Source organism: Pelophylax lessonae, assembly GCF_965119305.1.
Source record: "Pelophylax lessonae genome assembly, chromosome: 7".
Lineage (NCBI taxonomy): Eukaryota > Metazoa > Chordata > Amphibia > Anura > Ranidae > Pelophylax > Pelophylax lessonae.
The window spans coordinates 204,618,531-204,639,519 of NC_138774.1; the positions used below are offsets into that span (position 1 = coordinate 204,618,531).

General features: G+C 44.7%; 1 protein-coding gene across 1 annotated transcript in view; it reads left to right on the top strand.

The window, feature by feature from the left end:
- The window catches only part of TPRN (taperin), a 123,893-nt gene extending 113,797 nt beyond the window's left edge, over positions 1–10,096 (top strand). Inside the window, exons 3-4 of the mRNA XM_082263899.1 lie at positions 5,285–5,391; positions 9,298–10,096. Of these exons, the coding sequence (XP_082120025.1) occupies positions 5,285–5,391; positions 9,298–9,360 (170 nt within the window). The 3' untranslated portion in view covers positions 9,361–10,096. The remainder of the gene's footprint in view (positions 1–5,284; positions 5,392–9,297) is intronic.
- The last annotated feature ends 10,893 nt before the right edge of the window (positions 10,097–20,989 follow it).

The window sequence follows — 20,989 nt, forward strand, 5'->3', positions numbered from 1 at the left end:
TGCATGACCGGTCTAGCTGCGGGGAGCGGTGGGGGATTGGGTAAGTATATCTCCTTTTATTGTTTCCCTAGACATAAATGAGCAATTACCCCGTGTGGGCACAGCTCCTCTGCATAGGGATCATTTTTGATTTACCTGGAGTTTGGATTGAAGAGTGGAAGTCCTTATAATGCTTCAGTTGCTTTCAGTCTGCTCAGAGGTGAAGGCAGCAGTATAAATCTTGAGTTATTTTTATGGTATGCTGGTTGTTTATATTGCTTTTAGATAGGCGTTGGATTGTCTTATCTCTGCACTATGTAGGTTAGTGTCTAGGAAATTCTATATAATGACGCAGGTAGAACATGCCCTAGAGAAAAGATCAGAGTCCTAACCATTTATGAAGCTACACAATCAACATGTTAAGGTGGACTTGGTCACACACTATGGGGACAGTTAATTCTGGATCTGAGCCATGTTAAGCTTTGCAGGTCAATGATGTTGAAGTCCCTGTGGCATGTCTCAGCAAAGCCCTGTTTTAGTATGGATCAGTTTACATTTCTGTACTTCATAATGTATTAATATTTAAAGTCCTAGTCCACCTTTCCAAGCATGTTTCATGTTACATCAATATCTACACTGTATTGCCCAAACCCTCAAACCGCCCCCTCCCCACTTATCTAAATAGTGGGGGGATTCTCAGGGGTGTCAAACTCAATTTAATCGCGGGCCGCATCAGCAATTCGATTGCCCTCAAAAGGGCCGGTTGTATCTGTAAGACTAGATGTCAAGAGCATCCCCTACCCTTAAATAAGACGTCAAGAGCCTCTCAACCGTCAAACGTTGAGTCCCCTACCCTCCCTTACATCACAGTGCACCTCCCTTACCTTGTGGTGCTGCTGGGAAGAAGCTGGAGGCATTTCTGGAAAGCAGAAAGTATAAGGACTGGAGCTCTCCTGCAGCTACAGGAGAGGTGCGAGGGCCACATAAAATGGCCTGGAGGGCCGGATTTGGCCCGCGGGCCTTGTGTTTGACACCTGTGCTCTAGAGCATTCTGTTGATTGTTGAATTGTGTGGCTGTAGGTGGCTTCACCCTCACATCCGCTCACATCCATTCACAGGGATCTGTCAATAGAACGACTACAAGTCCCATCTTCCACAATGGCAGAGGAACTCGAAGATTGCAATGGAGCACAAATGTGTTCATATCACAGCACATGTTCTCTATAGAATACTTCCTCCAGCCCTGTAGCCAAAGGTTCAAACAACATAGGAGCCGGAGCACTGATCATGGGTGCAATGCTCTGCAGCAGGGCTCAACAAACCCCACTGCAACCAGAAGTTTTGACCTGGCACCGTATGCTCCCCACACCCCGTGGGGGGCACTATGTATCCTGAGTTACGCTTGCCCATCTTTAACCCTGGGACCAGTATAGGAGGTGCAGCTGGGTAGAGGAGGCAGGGAAGAGAGGAGAATGGGCACACGTCCGCTCTCCTCCTCTTCTAGTTGTTGACCCGGAAGTTACGTCACTTCCGGGTCCCCAATAAGCGCCACACCCCGTGGGCCCCCCACTATGTATCCTGAGTTCTGCTTGCCCATCTTCAAGCCCGGGACCAGTATAGGAGGTGCAGCTGGGTAGAGGAGGCAGGGAAGAGAGGAGAATGGGCACACGTCCGCTCTCCTCCTCTTCTAGTTGTTGACCCGGAAGTGGCGTCACTTCCGGGTCCCCAATAAGTTTTCCCGGCCATCGAGGCAGGGAAAAAATGGGATGCAGTGCAACGTGCATTGCATTCTACTCAGTGGAGCACTGGGGAGACATGCAGAGTCTTTTAGATCCTGGATATCTCATTAAAGAGAACCTGTCACCAAAAAAAAAAAAAAAACATAAATCATCACATGGGAGACTTTTAAATTAGAGTTAATTTAAAAAAAAAAAAAAAAATGTAACTGTAAAAAACTAAAGTTACACCCAAGCACATATATCCTCCTCCCCCCCACATATATGCATGTACAAACGTAAATGTGCAGGGCGCCTAATCCTGGATACGTTGCTTGTGATACACATGTTACATATCACTGCGCACGCTGGAATGAGAGCAATAATTCTAGCACCAGACTTCCTTCGTAACGCTAAACTGATCACCTATCATGGAAAATATACGGTACTGACGTGTTTAAGGTTTGACAATATTGGGTATCTATTTACATACAACCTCTGCTTTTATGTTTTACCAAAAAATTGGGTAGTTTATTGTGTTTTTGTGGTAATATTGTGAGAGCTGTAATACTGTGTGACCTAAAAAATTGGAACTGCCACTATTTTGTTCTCTAGGGCAGGGGCGTCGAACTCAATTTAATCGCGGGCGGGCCGCATCAGCATTATGGTTGCCCTCTAAGGGCCGGTTATATCTGTAAGATTAGATGTCCAGAGCATCCCATGTCCTTTTACACCCTTACATGAGAAGTCAAGAGCCCCCCCCCCTCACCATCAGAGTCACCCACCTTTCCTTAAATCACCGTGCACCACCTTACCTTGTGCTGCTGCCAGGAAGAAGATGCGGGTGGATCTGGGAAGATGTGCAGGGTCTGGAGGAGAACCAGAGGAGGGCTGGAGTCAGTTTCCAGAGTCTGCTGAATGCGGAGACCAGGGGAGGCAAAGGCAAGGTGGTGTTGCGGCTGCACAGAGAGGTGCAGGAGCCATAGGAGTAGTTCTGCCCTCCTCTCTGCTGTGGACTGCTGAGTAGGGGCGAGGGGGGGGGGGGGGGCAAAGACGAGCCTTTCTGCAACTGCACAGAGGAGTGCAGGATCTGACAAAGGAGTTTTGTCCTTTCTGCTGCGGACTACTGAGACAAGGTGGGGGCAGAGACAAGGTGCGAGGGCCATATAAAATGGCCTGGGGGGCCGCATTCGGCCCGTGGGCCTTGTTTTTGACACCTGTGCTCTAGGGTGTCTGCGTTCAGAAAATAGAATAATAATAATAATTGAATATTTGGGGGTTTTATGCAATCTTCAGGCTTAAAATGTTTTTTTTAGGCGGGGTTTACACACATGTGAATTGGATGCAGGGTAAAAACACCTAGATTTAGGCCTCTTTCACGACATATCCTGTGACTTGGGACTGCAGAGTGGCATGACAAGTCTTACCCCATGATTTACAATGAGTACCGTTCATAGACCTCAAGATTACACAGGCATTGCTTCAAGTTGTGTCGAAGTTGCGTCAAAGTCCCGCAACTTTCAGACGGTGAAAGTGTGTAGGAGCCTTAAAGCAAATTTGTCAATCCCTGCTCTGCAGGATTCAGTGCAAAAATGTAATAAACTCTCCCTTAATGTAATGTAATCTCCATCAATATAATAGTGCATTTATTTATTTATTTTTATTTTTTTTCAAAAGGTGGATTATGCCTTTATACAAGTTTTTTTTTAATGTTTTTGGCTTGCATTTTAGTATATTTTCCCAGAGTGTAGGATATTCTTGGCAGAAATCTGGCCATACACTGTACAGAGATTGAATAATCTCCATCCTGGGACCAACCCTGTTCAATTTATTCATAAACAGCATTGAGGACGGGATCATTAGTTCGATATCAGTTTTTGCAGATGGCACAAAATTGGGCAGGGTAATAACTGCACAGCATGAAGCAGATATCCTACAGAATGACCTGGACAAAATTACAGAGTGGGCAACGACATGGAAAATGAGGTTTAATGTGGAGAAGTGTAAGGTTTTGCACTTGGGGACTAAAAACATAAAAGCACAATGCACTTTAGGGGGGGAACCTTTGGGGGAATCAAAAATGGAGAAGGATCTGGGAGTCTTGGTTGATGATAGATTAGGCAACAACATGCAATGTCAAGCGGCAGTTGCCAAAGCCGGCAGAATATTAGCATGCATAAAGAAAGGGATGTATTCCAGAGATAAGTCTATAATCCTACCACTTTATAAAACTCTGGTCCTTCCGCATCTGGAGTATTCTGTCCAGTTCTGGTCGCCAGTCCTCAGGAGGGATGTGTTGGAGCTGGAGAGAGTCCAGAGAAGGGCAACTAAACTGATTAGGGGATTGGAGGACCTTAATTATGAAGAGCGTCTGCAATCGCTTGATTTATTCTCCCTGGAGAAGAGACGTCTGAGAGGGGACATGATAGCAATTTATAAATATCTCAATGGTGATCTCGGCATAGAAAAAAAGCTATTCAGTCGCAAGGATTGCATGAGAACTCGAGGGCATACAATGCGATTAGAGGAGAAGCGTTTTAACCTCAGGCAACGCAGGGGGGTTCTTTACTGTTAGGGCTACAAGATTGTAGAATTCTCTACCACAAGAGGTGGTTTCTGCGGGAAGTATGGTGGCTTTCAAAAGACTCTTAGACGTACATCTCAAGGATCAGAACATTCAGGGGTATAAGAGATGATTACAGCCACACACACCTACACAGGTTGAACTGGATGGACTATTGTCTTTATTCAACCTAAACTACTATGTAACTATGTAACTATGTAATATGTATAATATCCGATGTGTATAATCTCCTTGGCTTTACCAAAACTAAGCAATATAAGGGCAAACCTAAAAAATCTATACAATTAGTATGCAATCGCGCAGGTTCTTGTACTACGCATAGCAGACGATCGATCTAAAAGAGATTGTACAATCAGATTTGTGTATGGCTTCTTCTGCTTCTCTCCAGAAGGATGGCAACAAGCATCTCTGTGCAGATCTTAGTTGTGTTCACAAATATCAGACACAGATCCGCTTTGTTGTAGCCTCTCACCTTGCTATATAGTTACAGTGTACAGTCTGAGTGATCACTGTGGGAGAGGAGCTTCCTGCAGGCCTGCAGCAGACTGATGACGTTCTATTGGACCAGGCAAAGTCCCTTTACTGGAGCTCAAGGGATGTCTTTAATGCTACTGTTACACGTGTAACACATCAGGATTTAATTCACGGACTTGTAAGGTCCCTTTCACACTTGTGTGACTTGTCCTGCGATTTGGGACTGCAAAGTCTTATGACAAGTCGTACTCCATGATTTCCAATGTGTACCATTTATATCTGTATGACTTCAAGTCACGACTACAAAGTATTCCCTACTTTGGGACGATTTTAATGCATTTTGAGGTCCAAAGATAATGGCATTGCTTAAAGTCCAGTCAAAATCAATGTAAAATTGTGCGACTTTTAGGTTGCATAAGTGTGAAAGGGGCTTTACTGAAACGTCCACTTTAATAAGTATGGGGGAGGCACTTCTATGCATATAGATGTAAGGTTACTATGTGTTTATTAAATCATCTTCTTATCCAATCAGGTCTATCCAGTTACACCCCAAAGCACTCCGTACAGTACAGTAAATGGCAGGATGAAAAGACACAGGAGCGACCGGCCTCTCCAGACAGTGCGGACAACGAGGGCATGGTGAGTACATGGAATGGGGGAGGGGGGGGGGGGGTTTCATGGGTACATATCATTGAAAGGGGGGGCATCATGGGAAGCAAACTAAATTCTATATGTGGCAGGGTGTGCTCAGCCAGCAGACCTTTAAATTCTGTATACTATACTTTGATCAGCTGCCATAAAAGTTACTGCATCTCCTTGCTTGATAGTGGCTGAATGGTGTGTTGTTCTGTAAACTTCAAGAGGTGCTGTGCTGCCACACAGTGTCCACACGTGGTACTGCAGTCTGCTAATCTAAAACCTTATGAAAATAAGTTTGGCCATAGACTGAGCAATTTTCCTTTCCTGTCGTCCCTGCAGGGAGAACACAGTGGTTTTTGCTAGAGGCTAGAACAGTCACTTTCACTTATCAAATTTAAAATCCGACAGGCTGGTTGTACCCAAGTTGATTGGTCGATCAGCTTGGGTACATAAGCCTGCTAATACATGGCCTGAATCTCGGCCAGTTCCTGCTGAAACTGCCAAGATTCAAACCATCTATGGCCAGCTTAAGAAATAATTCCTCTTTGTATTCATCCCTCATACCTATAGCTTGTAGGTATGGATGGAGGAATACAATTGCTATGTTTTTATATGACCACTCAGATCTGGGAAAGTGTGAACCATGAAAATAAAAATGCAGTCCCTTGGTGCTGTGAGATGTGCAGCCAATCTGCCAATAATTTCTGAGGTTGTTGGGTTTGCCCGTTTGCCACTCCCCCACAGTGAAGATGGTCGGGAAGACCATTGGCCAGTGAACACACCTATGAGTGGGAGAGCAGCTAATGTGCTGATCCAGTTTTTGCCATTTTTTTTTTCTTTCAGCATGGCTTATTTAAAGAGCTCAGCAGAGAAGGGCCCCTTTGCATCATGGGAATTTTTTTCTCAGATCTGCTTAGCTAGAACACTGAAAGGAGGTCACACAGAAACCAGAGTGATCTCACTAGGATTGAAGCCGAATACCAACCCTGGAAAGATGACGATTACTAGATTTGTATCCACTTGAAGCCATAAGCATTATATAGTGTGGCCATTCAATATACAAGCAGTACTGTAATGCATGAATGTAAGAAACACTAAGCCCTGTTTTACACTATGCAGTGCGGGGAACCACATGATTTTGAACGGGAATTGCACTGCATTCCTGTTCAAATTGCATGCGAATTTTCAGCAGTGTTATTTGAACCATTATTCTGTATGGCTTAAATTGCATTGAATTTGCACCTGAAATGTGCAGGACCTTTTTTTTTTTTCCGCAGCAGATCGCAAATTGATTATTTTTGGGGTGTCGTTAACATACACACCCACATCAATTTACATGAACAGGGTGCTATTTGCATGCGGTACAAAATCCGCACAGAACTCGCTGTGAATTAGCAGCTCACATGTGTGAACCGGGGCTCAGCCTTGTAACCACTTTAAATGCAAGGGGTGAGACTTAATTGTGTCAGGTGGTGGTTGTAGCTCGAGCTGGCCAGAAGTTGAACTGTCATGTGTATGGCCTGGTTCCTGGTGGCAGAAAAATAGTTTTGGGAATTGTTGAAGGTACTACCGTGTTTCCCTGAAAGTAAGCCCTACCCCGAAAATAAGACCTAGTCTGATTATCGGGGAGGCCTGCAATATAAGCCCTACCCCGAAAATAAGCCCTGGTTGAAATCCTTGTAAAACCATGTAATCTGTGCTGTAAAAGTATTCTATAATCTCCAGTCCTCCTCCTCCCGGCTGTATGCAACATAATACCTTATCTACAGCGCCGCTGGGCGCTCGTGTGACCCGCTGGAGCTCTCCTTTTGCTCCCAGCTGACGTCAATGGCCTCTCCCCCTGCAGTGCTCGGAGCAGGGCTGACATCAGTGGGGATCCTGGCATCTCCCTCGGCAGTGCTCGAAATGGCAAAGAAGAGCTCTGGCGGGTCATGTGAGCGCCCAGCAACGCTGTAAAAAAGGTATTTTCTATAACATTACATAAAGATACACACTGGACATTATATAATCCATTTACAGAGCAGATTAAATGATTTTACAAGGACTTTACCTAGAGTTTATTTTGGAGATAATAGGGATGTTCACTCCTTTGCTGACAGGGAGGGAGAGGGGGAGAGAAGATAGGGGACAAATGCTGACCGGTAGGGAGAGGGGGAGAGAAGACAGGGACAAATGCTGACCCGGTAGGGAGAGGGGGAGAGAAGACAGGACAAATGCTGACAGGGAGGGAGAGGGGGAGAGAAGACGGGACAAATGCTGACAGGGAGGGAGTGGCGGAGAGAAGACGGGACAAATGCTGACAGGGAGGGAGAGGGGGAGGGAAGACGGGACAAATGCTGACAGGGAGGGAGAGGGGGAGGGAAGACGGGACAAATGCTGACCGGGAGGGAGAGGGGGAGGGAAGACGGGACAAATGCTGACAGGTAGGGAGAAGGGGAGAGAAGACGGGACAAATGCTGACAGGGAGGGAGAGGGGGAGAGAAGACGGGACAAATGCTTACAGGGAGGGAGAGGGGGAGAGAAGACGGGACAAATGCTTACAGGGAGGGAGAGGGGGAGAGAAGACGGGACAAATGCTGACAGGGAGGGAGAGGGGGAGGGAAGACGGGACAAATGCTGACAGGGAGGGAGAGGAGGAGGGAAGATGGGACAAATGCTGACAGGGAGGGAGAGGGGGAGAGAAGACGGGACAAATGCTGACAGGTAGGGAGAAGGGGAGGGAAGACGGGACAAATGCTGACAGGGAGGGAGAGGGGGAGGGAAGACGGGACAAATGCTGACAGGGAGGGAGAGGGGGAGAGAAGACGGGACAAATGCTGACAGGTAGGGAGAAGGGGAGAGAAGATGGGACAAATGCTGACAGGGAGGGAGAGGGGGAGAGAAGACGGGACAAATGCTTACAGGGAGGGAGAGGGGGAGAGAAGACGGGACAAATGCTGACAGGGAGGGAAGACGGGACAAATGCTGACAGGGAGGGAGAGGAGGAGGGAAGACGGGACAAATGCTGACAGGGAGGGAGAGGAGGAGGGAAGACGGGACAAATGCTGACAGGGAGGGAGAGGAGGAGGGAAGACGGGACAAATGCTGACAGGGAGGGAGAGGGGGAGAGAAGACGGGACAAATGCTGACAGGTAGGGAGAAGGGGAGGGAAGACGGGACAAATGCTGACAGGGAGGGAGAGGAGGAGGGAAGACGGGACAAATGCTGACAGGGAGGGAGAGGGGGAGAGAAGACGGGACAAATGCTGACAGGGAGGGAGAGGGGGAGAGAAGACGGGACAAATGCTGACAGGTAGGGAGAAGGGGAGGGAAGACGGGACAAATGCTGACAGGGAGGGAGAGGAGGAGGGAAGACGGGACAAATGCTGACAGGGGGGGAGAGGGGGAGAGAAGACAGGTGACAAATAAGACATCCCCCCGAAAATCAACTCTAGTGCATTTTTTTTGTACCTAAAATTAATACAAGACCCGGAAACATGACAGAAGTCGCCTTAATGCCCCATACACACGTGCAGATTATCTGCAGACTTTTGTCTGCAGACTTACCTTTTCTATGTAGTACAAGGGCCTGCCGGATTGCATACAAATTGAAAGTGTTTAGGTTTGACCTCCATATTATATGGTTTTGGTAAGTCTGCAGACAAAAGTCTGCAGATAATCTGCACGTGTGTATGGGGCATAAGATGCTACACTTTGGTAACAAGGTAGGTTCAGGCACATTGACAAACTTGACAGGTTTGCTTCAGAACACTGGGTGGTATTGGCACCTCGTGTCTTCTATAATGCAGAGAGGTTTGTTTTTTGATGGCATATTTTCATTAAAGTGTTCATGTCTGCTTTTCAGGCTTTCGCAGGTTATATAGGAAGATCTTACAAGGTCTCATGTCATCTGTCTTTTCCTTCACAGCTCACACCCGACTACGGCGACTCCCACTCAGATTTCCGCAGCGAGCCGGCCCTATACTTCTAGAGACGGAGGACGTTTGGACAATTACCGTAGTATTTTCACTGCCCTCACATACATTCCTTCAGCTTCTACTCAGGATCCTGCTTATAAAGAGACTGAGGCCCGGCCATCTTTGTGCCCATGCTGCAAAGGATCTTGGGAAAGAACTCTTGCTCTCTCCTAGCTTCAAGATGGTCTTGGAGCTTCTTTGCACTGCTCTTCAATCACTGGAACACAATCACAATGTAAACTCCAATTTCTGATCCCAAATCGGAAGCTTAGCAGATTCTTTTGATGCCTGCAGTGGACCTATGTTAATTATATTAATTAACATGGTGTGCGTTGGATGAAAGATAATTGTAATGAGTGTGAGGATTTCTCACTCCCAGGCTTTGTCTCCAAGACGCCTGAGATTTGTGCATGCGTGCGTTTTCTGTATTTGCCCGTTGGTAGCGGACACATCTTATTGTTCAGTTTGTGAGTTTTACATTCTGCTGAAGACTGGAAAGAGGATGATTTGGGGTTCAATGTTGTAATTGGGCTAGTTGGTATTTAAAGGGCAACCCCCCCTGTCTGGCAAATGTCATTTCAAATAAGGAGGCAGTTAACGAAACAACTTTGAAGACATTTATTACCAATCTTGATTCCTTCTGCTACTACAATCTTTTGAAATATCCACCATGACCAGTAGAAGATGCTGGCATAAATGCACAAAATAGCCCTAAATGGCCGGCTGCAGATAACGAATGACTCTCAAAATGTGATGAAAAAAAAAGATAACACATTTATTTTTTGGCATAATGGGCACTTTAAAAGCATATAGAAAATGTGATGAAAGTGACTGGCTTTCAAGTTGATGGTGATACTGCCCTGCCTTCAAACTTGATTTGGCAGCCTAAGTTTAGCCTAAATTAAAAACCAAAAAATTGGCACAAAGGACCAAACTTTACATGTGTCCCTTGTGCTAATTCCTCTTGTTTTATTGTTCTGTCCAAGCCCCACCCCCACTGCCCAAATCTTCCAGTGTGGCGGAGGTTAAGGCCAGGTTCTCAAGTGTCGGACTGCGGTTTGCAGTCCAGGGTCTGGTGCGTTCCTGTTCACTGGTTCAGGTGCAAATCAGGCCAGATTTTTTGCCTTAATTCGCACCTGAACCAGACCCACACATGCACAGGGCCTCTTTTGGAACCCGGACCATGGCCGGCCCGGACCTGTGTGAACTGGCTCCATTGAGAGCCGGTCAGACTTGCCTGTCATGTGAATTGGATGCGGGGGAACCCCCATCCAGTTCGCACATATGTGAACCCAGCCTAATACAGCTAAAAGGCTGTCAAGAGCTTTCAGCAAGAGAGGCCGACTATGCTTGTACTTTCCTGCCAGATCCGCCATTCATAGAAGCTTTACTCACCATCCATGAATGGATCTCTGAATGGGGGACAAGGCAGATGGATTGATAGCTTTGGTTGGCCCTGATGTGACAATATGGATAGCTCTTTTTAGAGACCAGTTATAGAAAAGTCAATCTAAGTCAGGTCACTCTCCCATCTGCAGCAATTTTCATACCACATTTTGAAGTTGAATGGTTACTCCAGGAATTCTCTACTATCATCCTCTGTGAGCTGTAGCATTTCTATGTAGTCACTCCAGCACTGCACTTTATGAGGACCTGTCTGCTTTTCTTACAATGGGCTTTATCAAGTGGAACAAAACCTAATGACAACTATTCATGGATTATTTTCTTTAATCGCTGGCCTCTTTTGCTGTAGGTTACACATCATTCTTAATCTTTGCACTTCATCAGTCCTATGATACTGTTTTGCTGGGAGTCTCTCCAAGCAAGTTATTGAAATCTACTTTAAATACCCTTGTGTCCTTCACTATGCACCTTTTGTGTCTGATTTAGACGTCAAAGTGCAGTAACCTCCAGTGACCAATCAGCAGCCATTTCCCACTGTTCTGACTGATGGTTGCTCTGGGTTACAGCACTTTGCACAAATACCACTGCACCCTGCACCGCCTTACCAAAGAAGTCCAAAAAAGACTGGTCTGATCTATTTGATCTTTTAATTATTCCGATGGCAGTGTGGATAAGACCTTGGTTAATTGTTTGTCATAACATTTATTCCCACAGAGTTGGCTAAAGACATGGGGGAATTAATAAAAAAAGGAGCAGCCATGCATGGCAACCAGTCAGCTTTTTGCTTCATCATGTTCAGCATTGCATGTCATTTATATTATCACCAAGCCGAAAAGGTTCGAATGGTGTTGTCCCTGGGTGAAGGCTAGCTTATACAGAAATGTTCAAGAACCCCAAGGCCTCCTCTGCTTTATGTAGTGGGTTTTGGATTTAAAGGGAATGTGTACTGAAATTTGGAGGCGGCCATCCTTCTAAGAATTCTAGTTACCTGGCTGTTAGACTTTAACACTGACCTGAGACAAGTATGCAGATCAGAAAAATCAAGAGTAAGACCTCTTCCACACGTGGCGGGCTCTGCTAGCTCAGCAGGGAATCTGTCAGCTGACCCTTGAGCAGGCGGACGGCTGGCCTGTGTCCATTCGGCTAATGCAGAGCGGACACAGACACAGCTTGCTCTCCTCTATGGGGACATCTTATGTAAACGGACCACCTGTTAGTTTACACCCAACTGCCATCTGATCCGATAAATGGAATGGGAACGGATCCCCCAATCATTTATAGCAAATCGGATCAGATGTCGGCAGATATAAACGGACACCTGTCCAATTACACTTGTCGCTCCATAGGGGTCAGTAGAGGGTCAGATCGGGTCTGCTTGGAAAACATACAGGCTGACCCGATCAGTCTGCCAGTGTGAAAGGGGGCCTAAGGTAAGTCTGACCTCTTAAAGTGCTTATTTGTTTCAGATCAGTGACTAGGAAATTACTGAAGCCTTCAGACCTGTTTGACAGCCAGGAAATTAGTATATTCAGGTCAGCAATAGCAGTCTTCATACTTCCCTACCACTTTCCTTTTAAGCCAGGCCAAGGAGTAGTGATTACCCCTGCTTCTGCTTGCTGCCCATGTCCATTTGGTTCCAATGCAAACTCTTTTTTAAATGTCACTTGAATCTGTATATATATTTGAAGCCAACACAAGCAGGAGTTCACATATAAATACTATAATAGATTGGCCCTATTAGATATACCAATATTACATGATGAAAGTTTTCATGAATGCCTAGAAAGCTGCTAATTGGATTACTGATCTTACACACTCCAATGGTGCTCCCGTTGTTTGTGCTAGTCACACACTTAAAGTGGTTGTAAAGGCAGAAGGTCTTTTTACCTTAATGTATTCTCTTCATTTAAGCAGTTCCAGGCAAAAATTAAACTTGGTATTGCTTTGAATGACTGCCCCCCCAATTCTGAATATTTTTTCTTTATCAACTTTTCCTTTGTTTTTCCTGTCGACTTCCGCCTCACCTTGTCGCGGCGAGGTACGTCACTTCCGCGGCTGCATCAGCTCCTGGGATTGCATCAATCCCAGGAGTCATTTGGAACCCCCCGATGCTGCCATCGCAATGGAAACTGGGCTGACACGCAGTAGGGTGCACTTGCTTTACATTGCTCATGCGTGAGATCGGGAGGTGCACCTAATCCCGGAAGAGAGACCCAGCAGGCTTCACATGCCCACAGTAAGGATGGCCGCACTCTGCAGAAGGAGAACACAATAGGTAATCATTGCTGCATAACAAGTGAAAAGGGGACTCTGTGAACAATTGCCACTTGCAGAAGAACAAATCCCGGGGGTAATTTAAAAAAAAAAAAAAAAAAAGGTCCAGAACTCCGCTTTAGGCTAAAAAACCTTCTGTGTTCAGCTACCCCTCGTCCTCCTTATACTTGCCTGATATGGATCCAGCGCTGTCCTCTCTCTTTTCTGACTAGCCATGGAGACAGCAGCAGAAGACATTGTCTCCCGCTGCTGTCTGTCACAGCCTGAGAGTGGGGGTGGGACCAAGCTGCGCTGTGTGTGTCAATGGATACACTCAACGAGTGCCCCCATACCAAGCAGCTTGGGGAAAAAAGCCAAGAGCAAAGATGGGGGACCCCAGAAGAGGAGGATCTGGGCTGCTCTGTGCAAATCAGATACGGGTAAGTATGACATGTTTTTTTGCTTTTTTAAATCTCTTTACAATCACTTTAAGCAGCATTGGGCAAACAGCTTTCAGTTCTAAAACACCTGAAGAGATTAACCATCTTTCCACTGAGATTGTGAATAATTTTATTGTCCGTGGGAACTACTGGTGGTAGGTTATATGTATTCGTTTCCACATTTGTAAGACTGAAAATGTCAAACTTTCTTATTTCCACATGTGGTCCGCTTTAGAGCAAGACATCACCAGGATTACTAATGGTGTCTTGCATACAGGTTTCCCTTTTCTAAATTTGCACAACTGGAAAGCAGTGATTAAAAGAATGGCTAACCAGAAATAAGTTTGTTTTGTGCGGAGTCACCCTCTAGCTTCTTTTATCTCCGCACCGGACCACTTAAGTAAGCCAGAGGGTGGTTCAGCCCATCGCTTTTCATTTTGACTAGGGCTGACCCCTTTTAAGGAACCTGTTGACAGGGCATGCTGGGAGATGTAGTCCCCTAGCAGCTAGATTGGCACTGCTCTGCAGCTACAGGTGGGGCTGTTTAAACACTCCAGTGACTTTCTATACACTCATACAAAATATTGCATTTACCTAGAGTAGCCAATCAGAATCCAACAGTTTTTTTTTTTTTTTTGAGAAAATAAAGCAGTCACCTGATTGGTTGCCATGGGCAACACTTGCGCTTTTTTTTTTTTATTGTCTGTTTTAGTTATTTTGTGTCGAATTTATAAAGTAAAAAAAAAAAAAGTCTACTTTGCACTTAATTTTGTAAAGTTTATAAGAAATATTAACTAGAATTAATATATTGAGAGATAATAAGAAATCTATAAATGTTTCTAGTCTGTTCTTAGCCAGTTGTGGTTACGTGGCCAAAGTCTGTCCTTCTGAATCCTCGTGTACACTCCCTTGTAATTTCTGGCTGTCGTTTTTTGTACTATTACAGCTGTAGATCCAGGACTTTTACCGACCTTGTAACGGAATATTGATGTAAGCAGCTGATTGAATAAATATTTTCACTGCAGGAAAATCAGTTTTGTCTGTGGCTTTTTCTTTATACACGCCTGTCAAACGTAAAAAATGATGGTGAAAGATCACTCCTAAAGCTGAACTCTGGGCACACAAACTTTCATTTTAATATATTCTTCGATAGCCATGGAGGATGTAAATCCATTGTGTGAGCACCAAACATCTTTGCAAAAGTAACATTGACATTGCTGTGCTGTACATAGCCTGTGCAAAGAGCAGAGCTATGGGAGGGGTCATCAGCTCCACCCACTATAGGCTGCCTGCAGAAAATTACAGGAGGAGGTGGAGTCAAGACCAGTCAGCCTGCACAAGGAAAGAGAGCAGAAGTGACCGGTCTTAGTTACAGGAAGTTCTTGCACAGAGGCAAAGTTTCACACTGGATTACAGCACAGATCTGGGGAAAAAAAATACAAAAAAGCATGTCCAGATTCAATAAGAATACACATGGCTCTTGTATGTAGAAGACTTTGCTTATCCAGGAATTCAGCTTTAAAGAGACAGTCACTTTACCAATTAACTACTTGCCATCCGCGCTACAGCCTATATACGGCTGCAGCGCGGACTTGAATTTTCGGGAGGCCGTTTTTAAACGGCCTCCCAGTGACACGCCCCCCGCGCGCTCCCGCGAGCGCGCAGCGGGGAGAATCTGTGTCGGCCGTGTCCCTTGGACACGGCCGATCACAGATCGTGGTGAATGGCCAATCACAGCGGCCATTCACCACGTGATCGGATCATCCAATGAGAGATGATCTCATATGTAAACATATGAGATCATCTCTCATCGCCGGCGCTCCTTCCTCACACGGAGCCTGCAGTGTGAGGAAGGAGGGAGAGCTGCACAGCGCCAGGGACAAAGAGACATGTAATCAGGGCACTGATCACCAGTGCCCTGATTACTACAAGGTAAAAAACATACACAGTGCCCCCCCATCAGTGCCCACAGTGCCCGCCATCAGTGTCCCCATCAATGCCCACAATCAGTACCCATAGTGCTGCCAGTCAGTGCCCATCAGTGCCTGCTCATCTAGGCACTGATAAGCACTGACTGGCAGCACTATGGGCACTGAGTGTGGGCACTGATGGTGCTGCCCATCAGTGCTCATCAGTGCTGCCCATCAGTGCCACCCGTCATTGTCCATCAGCGCCATCCGCCAGTGCCCATCAGTGCCGCCTCTCAGTGCCCAGCAGTGCCGCCCGCCAGTGCCGCCTCTCAGTGCCCAGCAGTGCCACCTCTCAGTGCCCAGCAGTGCCACCTCTCAGTGCCCAGCAGTGCCACCTATCAGTGCTCATCAGTGCCCCCTATCAGTGCCCCCTATCAGTGCCCCCTATCAGTGCCACCTATCAGTGCCGCCTATCAGTGCTCATCATTGCGGCATATTAGTACCTCCTCATCAGTGCCCATAAGTGCCACCTCATCAGTGCCCATAAGTGCCGCCTCATCAGTGCCCATCAGTGCAGCCTATCAGTGCCGCCTCATCAGCGCCCTTCAGTGAAGGAGAAAAATTTATTTTCAAAATTTACTCACAGAAAATAAGAAAAACTTTTTTTTTTTTCAAAATTTTCTGTCTTTATTCTTTTTTTTTTGTAAAAAATAAAAAACCCAGAGATGATTAAATACCACCAAAAGAAAGCTCTATTTGTGTGAAAAAAAATGATAAAAATTTCAAATGGGTACAGTGTAGCATGACCGCGCAATTGTCAGTCAAAGTGTGACAGCGCTGAAAGCTGAAAATTGGCCTGGATGGGAAGGGTGTTTAAGTGCACAGTAGGCAAGTGGTTAAGGAAAAATGGTGTCTGCTGATAGCCCACCTGTACTCCATTGCAGCCTCCATGCTATGTCTAAATTTTGGCTCCATTGTTCTAACACAGCAAAGTTTCTGGGTATGGCAGAGCATGTGCTATTTCCAGGCATCAGTCCTCTTTCCTCATCTCTCCATTGCCATGCCCCAAACACAGTCACTTGGACATGGCATTAACCCAGTAAGCTTCAGCATCACAGCTCCTGCTGTGGTGAGGGAACATGGATAGTTGCGTATACCCTGTTTGGTGGGGGACGGGGCGTTATTAGCTGACACTGCCCATTTGCCCTGAATAAGGGTTACAGTGTCTCTTTAAAAGAAAAGTTTGGGATTGTAAAAAAAACAAACCATTTTACTCGACTTAAGTGGATGCAGCATCATTCCTATGCTGCATATGTCCCCCACCGTGTCTGCAGTGAGAACACCGTTGATCGCTCAGTTATTCCCCTCCGCTCTGAGCAGAGAGCCGTGACCATCAGTGCCTGACTCTCTGCTCTCCCCTCCAGCGCTCTCTGGAGCGCTGGGCTGTGAAGGGGCAGGAGTGGCTGGCTCAGGCTCTCAGCGGCTTGCTCAAAGGCTGAGTCAGGTGCCAGTCCAAGCACTTAAGTGGATCCTGACCATATGGGTGGGATCTTTCCCAAACCTGGACCGGCTGAGTGATGCCAGCTAACATCGGGCTTTATTTATTCGACAGTTATCCAATGCATAATCTCATGTATCAAAAAAGTAAAAAATACATACAAAATTATTATTGGATAACTGCAGCCGCATTTCACGTTTGGATACCACTTCTTCAGATTGCCATATTCACTTGTGACAGTTATCCAATGCAAAATCTCATGTATCAAAAAAGTAAAACATACATAGAAAATTATGGATTATATGCATAGGTATGTATATTTTGTATGTGTATAATTTTTTGTATGTAGGTTTCACTTTATAGATGCATTGGATAACTGTCACAAGTGAAAATGGCAATCTGAAGAAGTGGCATTCAACCACGAAATGCGTCATTGAACCATTATACTTAACAGTAATTCTCTGTAGTGTTTAACTTTACTAATGGAATAAGATCTGTTTATATGCTTTTAATGTTTTTTTTTTTCTTTTTTAACTTTTTACATAAAATGTTTTGGTATTTTAGACTTTGGTGTATTTTGTAAGTTATATTAATACCAGTAGGCCACCCTGGACCCCCAACTTCCTCCTTTTTTTTGTTTCCTATTTACTGGTTTTGGGTTGGTGACCTCCTGTTATAAATACCTCTAGGACTCCCATTGTTTGCCTATGCAACCCTACTACTTGCCTTATTCTGTTTTATACTTACTAAAACTATACTAAAGATTCGTACTTACTAAAACTATACTAAAGATTCTTACTTTCTAAAACATTACAAAAGGTTCGAACTTACTAAAACTTTACTAAAGATTCGAACTTTCTAAAACTATACTAAAAATTCAAACTTTCTAAAACTATACTAAAAATTCAAACTTTCTAAAACTATACTAAAAATTTGAACTTTCTAAAACTTTATTAAAGATTCGAACTTGCTAAAACTATACTAAAGATTTGAACATACTAAAAGTTTACTAAAGATTCAAACTTACTAAAACTTTATTAAAGATTCAAACTTGCTAAAACTATACTAAAGATTCTTACTTTCTAAAACATTACAAAAGATTCGAACTTACTAAAACTATACTAAAGATTCGTACTTTCTAAAACTTTACTAAAGATTTGTACTTCCTAAAACTACACTAAAGTTCCCCTTTAAAATGTACCTTAACCCAAAATGATGTACTGGATGATGGTTTGGACGGGGGAATCGGTAGACTGTTTTCTTTATATGTTGTCCCTGTACTGAGCACCAAAAAGTGACATACAAGCTGAAAACAAGGAAGACGCCTCGGGGGATATTTAGGAAACCTGTGCAGGTGCTAGAACTGTTGTCAGTAAACTGTGCCAGAGGGCAAAACAAGGCAGAGCATTTATAAAGTTCCTTTCCATTGCTTGCAAAACAATGACCCGTCATGTTTATTGAAAATTGTAATTGCCGTCTGTTCCAGGAAATTCCCTTAATTTTCCATACTGGTCAACTGTACATTGAAACATTCAATAGTGATTAAAGCCGAAAACTCCATCAATTAATCCCTTTTTCAAAACTTACAATTGTCTAGCTTGGTTCAATATAAGTATCCATATTGGATATCTAGAGGGCTGCTGGGGATACTGAAAATCAAAGTAGTAGTCCACACTAAATACAGCAAGAGTTATGATCTTCTGGGTGCTACACCTTGTGCACTGACCCAAATTATTTGGTGGAGGGGGGGGGGGGGACTATGGTCTGGGGTTGTTTTCCAGGGTTTGGGCTTGGCCCCTTAGTTCCAGTAAAGGGAACTCCTTAAGGCCTCAGCATACCAAGACATTTTGGACAATTTCATGCTCCCAACTTTGTGGAAACAGTTTGGGGTTGGCCCTTCCTCTTCCAACATGACTGCGCGCCAGTGCACAAAGCAAGGTCCATAAAGACATGGATAAGCGAATTTGGGGTGGAGGTAATTGATTGGCTTGAACAGACCTCAACCCGAAAGGACATCTTTGTGATGAATTAGAGCACAGACTTCGAGCCAGGCCTTCTCATCCAACATCAACTTCTGACCTCACAAATGCACTTCTGGAAGAATGGTCAAACATTTCCATAGACCAGTATTTCTCAACTCCGGCCCCACACTAACAGGCCAAATTTTAAGTATTACCTTGGGGAGATGCAGACTAGAATACTGCAATCATTGAGCAGAAAATTATATCACCTGTGATGTATTTCAGTTTTCTTGCAAACCTGGCCTGTTAGTGGGTCCTGAGGACCGGAGTTGAGAAACACTGCCATAGACACACTCCCAAACCTTGTGGACAGCCTTCCCAGAAGAGTGGAAGCTGTTAATGTTGCAAAGGGTGGGCCAACTCAATATTGAACCCTAAGAACTAAAGCCCCGTACACACGATCAGATTATCGAACGATCTGTCGTCCGTTTTTTGTGGCATGCTAGTCTGATGTGGAAAGTGAAGAGGTTATTTTCATACGAATTTTCCCGTACGACAGAATTCTACTTCAGAAGTGATGTTATGTGTTGGATTGCTTTGTATGTGTTCTTTCGTCTCTGAGCATGCCTAGTCTTGCTCTTACGATTTTTTTCCGTCAAAATCTGTACTGATGAGACGAAAATCGGACGTTGTTTTGACGGACGACAAAAATTATATAGCCTGCACATCAGGATTTTGTCAGCCGAAAAGTCGGAGTCGGCTGTCGAAAGCACCATACTAACAATCCGAAAATTGACAGATCGGTCGTCGGACTAATTTTCCCTACAGATTTTCTTGTGTGTACGGGCCTTAAGACTTGGATTCCATTAAAGTTCATGTGCGTGTAAAGGCAGGCGTCCCAATACTTTTAGTAATATAGTGTATGTCTTCACACTGGTCCATTGTGCTTTTGTTGTGTTAAAAATCCTGGTTGCTGCATTTTTGGTCAGTTAAAAAAACCACACCAAAAACACACCTCCCCATTAAAATGTATTAAAAAGGTATCAATAACGCACCCGTGTTATGTTTGTGATGCGGTTTTGGAGTCACATTACTTATTAGAAACACACCATAAGCACTGTAAAATTGTGGTAAAGTCACGGCATCTTTTTCTCTTATCGGCAAAACACCGATAACATTTTTGGCTGATATGTTTCGGTGCATCTTTACATACCCCTGCTGTACTGTGTAGGGGTAGTTTAAAGGGTCATTTCATTAAAAAAATGATATTCCTTCTCTCAGGGAATGTACTGGTGAGGTCTCTGCAAACCTGCTGGATTTCTATTTCTTTCATATTACAGAGATTGTAACAAGAGGAACTGGAACACAAACGTGGAAAGGAACAGAGTTGGGAATTATGGCGGAGAGCTCTCACTGTTTGACCAGCTGACCTGGCCCTCTACTCAGTCCCTCATAACTAAAATAAGGTTAATGGACCCTTTAAAGGACAGAGATGTCACCTTGTTTCCAGCCTGATTTGACAGTGAAGAAGCAGCCACACTCTGATAAAGTCATCACTGTGCTCTCCCCTCCTGTAAGAATGTGCACTGTGTTAGATTGGCAGCAATGTGCCAAGAAAGAAGGGCTGATACCAAACTAATCTAAAAAGAGATGAAATATTTTTAAAATAAATATTTACCTGCAATAAAGGCTTCAGGAGCAACATTTGAAGCCTACTGGCCAACATCAAGAGCTCGTTCTTGTGCTTTGCATGGTTAATGGCTAGTTGAATCGTGTGCCGGATTCTTACATTTTTGAGTCTCTAGCAGTGTAATATAATATGCCCACCAAGTTATTCCTGCTGCAAACATTACATATGTAAACATATGCTGTCTCACTCCATCAATAGATTCCCCATAACACCGAATTACCTAATCCCACTGAGGGAAGAGCAGGTACATTTCACCATTGTAGGAGGGGCAGAAACGACTACTACAGGGAAATCCCTCCAGTGTAGGAGGGGAAAACACAACTACTGCGGGGAAATCTCACCAGCGTAAAGGGGGCAGAGATCACTATTGTGGGGAAAACTCCCCAGTTTAGGAGGGGCAGAGATCACTATTGTGGGGAAAACTCCCTAGTTTAGGAGGGGCAGAGACAACTACTGCAGGGAAATCTCCCCAGTATAGGAGGGGCAG